The sequence below is a fragment of the Buceros rhinoceros genome, unplaced genomic scaffold (assembly GCF_000710305.1).
Source record: "Buceros rhinoceros silvestris isolate BGI_N320 unplaced genomic scaffold, ASM71030v1 scaffold29044, whole genome shotgun sequence".
NCBI classification, from domain to species: domain Eukaryota; kingdom Metazoa; phylum Chordata; class Aves; order Bucerotiformes; family Bucerotidae; genus Buceros; species Buceros rhinoceros.
Genome location: NW_010407001.1, coordinates 11,822 through 13,832, shown reverse-complemented (window position 1 = coordinate 13,832; position 2,011 = coordinate 11,822). Strand labels below are relative to the sequence as shown.

At 58.3% G+C, this 2,011-nt stretch overlaps 1 protein-coding gene across 1 annotated transcript in view; it reads left to right on the top strand.

Moving 5' to 3' along the window:
- SOCS7 (suppressor of cytokine signaling 7) overlaps positions 1-2,011 on the top strand; it is a 14,323-nt gene that overhangs the window by 6,412 nt on the left and 5,900 nt on the right. The window contains 2 exon segments of the mRNA XM_010134337.1: positions 463-593; positions 983-1,151. Coding sequence (XP_010132639.1) covers positions 463-593; positions 983-1,151 — 300 coding nt within the window.

The following is a 2,011-nucleotide window of genomic DNA, read 5'->3' as shown; positions in this document are numbered from 1 at the left end:
CACCCCCATAACGTGTCAGCGATGTCAGAGAGGAGCTGTGGGAGCTGCCTTGAGTGCAGGAGCCCCAGCTTTAGCAGCCAGTTGGGGGTGCAGCACATGAGGGTGCTTCCCCTGCTTCTACCCTTTTGCTTTCGGTTTCCTTCAGGCCCCAGAGGGCTTCAACTGCCCCTTTTTCAGGAGGGGTGTTTATTCCTTCCAGCCTGCGCTGCCTGGCACGTCTCTTCCCTCCCCTCCAGCCAGCATAAGGCAAAGGCACTGAGTTAGTCACCTTGGAAGAGGCAGGTAGTGACTCCTGCCGTGTCCTTCACCAGGACACTGGCCATCCATCGGTCAGCCCAGCTTCCTCCTCCACGCTGCGGCTCTGCCTTGACCTCTAGAGCCATGCCAGGGGGACAGGGGGGCTCATCCTCGGGGTGAGCTGCCTGCGGGTGACCACTATCCGGGCCATCTCTCCCTCTGCAGACGCCTTCCCGCGGATTGTCCCGCTGAGGCCGACCGAAGCGATGCCTGGCCAGCCTGTCCCGCACCTGCAGTGCCCGCTGTAACGCCCGGACTCCAGCAGCTTCGCCGCCAGCTTGCGAGAGCTGGAGAAGGTAACGTGGGGGGGTGGTAGCAGCCAGAAAGGTGAGACTGTGGGTCTAGGCTCTGCTTTTGGGGACTGCTCATCCCTTTTACAGAGCTGGGAGCGTAAGATGAGGATGGGGCTGAAAAAACCCTCCTGTCTTTCTCCCGGAGAGGTCTTTGAGTCTAGACAAGCCTTCTGTTGTGCAGGGAAGGGGAGTCCCGCCTGTTCTCTCACCACTTCGGGTTGATAAGGGATGGGGATGTGGTGCTGCGCTCCCGGCCAGGAGCAAGGAGCCCCAGCTGTGGACACAACCAGATGCTTCCATCTGGAACCAAGTGGAACCAAACCAGTGTTTGGTTGCTGATAAAAATCTTTCTTGATAGCATCTGCTGATGTTCTGGCTGTCTCTTTTCTTAGTGCGGGTGGTACTGGGGACCGATGAACTGGGAGGACGCAGAGATGAAGCTGAAGGGGAAGCCAGATGGGTCCTTCCTGGTCCGAGACAGTTCTGACCCCCGTTACATCCTGAGCCTCAGCTTTCGCTCGCAGGGCATCACCCATCACACCAGGATGGAGCACTACCGAGGTAAGAGCCGGGGGCGCTTCTGGGGGTGCTGCTGGCAGCTGAAGCCTGTGCCTGGGGACCAGCCTGATCTCAGGGTCCCAAAACAGTGCTCTGGGCACAGAGCTGGCAGAAGAGGGGGAGCAGCAGCAGCATGTCCTCGCTCTCGTGTTGAGGTTCTGCAGAAGGGCCTAGAAGCTGCGTTTGACTGTTTCTTGTGCTCCAAGCAGTGACTCTCATAACTTATAACTCTGAAAAATGGGGAATACAGAGCTGCCTGTGCCTGTCCTCAGGCCTTGCTTTGGAAAACCAGGCTTGAAAATGATGGTGGCCGTGTCTTTGGGATCCCGCATCGCTGAGGTGTGACGTAGAGCCAGAGCCATCACTGGTGGCTGTCAGTGCGTCCCAAAATGGAACTTGTTTTCCTGTGAAACAACCAGTGACCCCTTGATGTCACAGCTGGTCGCCTTGCTTTGTCCTCGCCCCTGTCTGAGGGATGCTCAGCAGTGGTACCACCTGCAGCTGGTCCCAGGACGAGCCTTTAGCCCCACCGCAGTGGGGTTTTATTCTGAGAACTCCTGGCGCGCTGTTCCTGCCCTTTCTCTGCGCTGTGCTCGTCCTTCCGTGCCGGCTGCTTCTCACCTCGCCCACGCGCTCTGTCTGCTTGGCTGCACGGGTGGTTTTCTGTACAGGCAGCTGTCCCCAGGCTGAGGAAAATGCCCGAGAGGCTCAATGCACGGGGGGAAGCTGCCCTGTAACCAGTGGGCAGGTTTAATAACAGCTGCCCGTGGAGCCTTGTCATTAGATGTCCCTGCAAATAATGGGTTCAGAGGCTTCCCAGCCAGCCTGCCGCAGAAAACAGTGGTTTTCCGCCCTTTACAGCC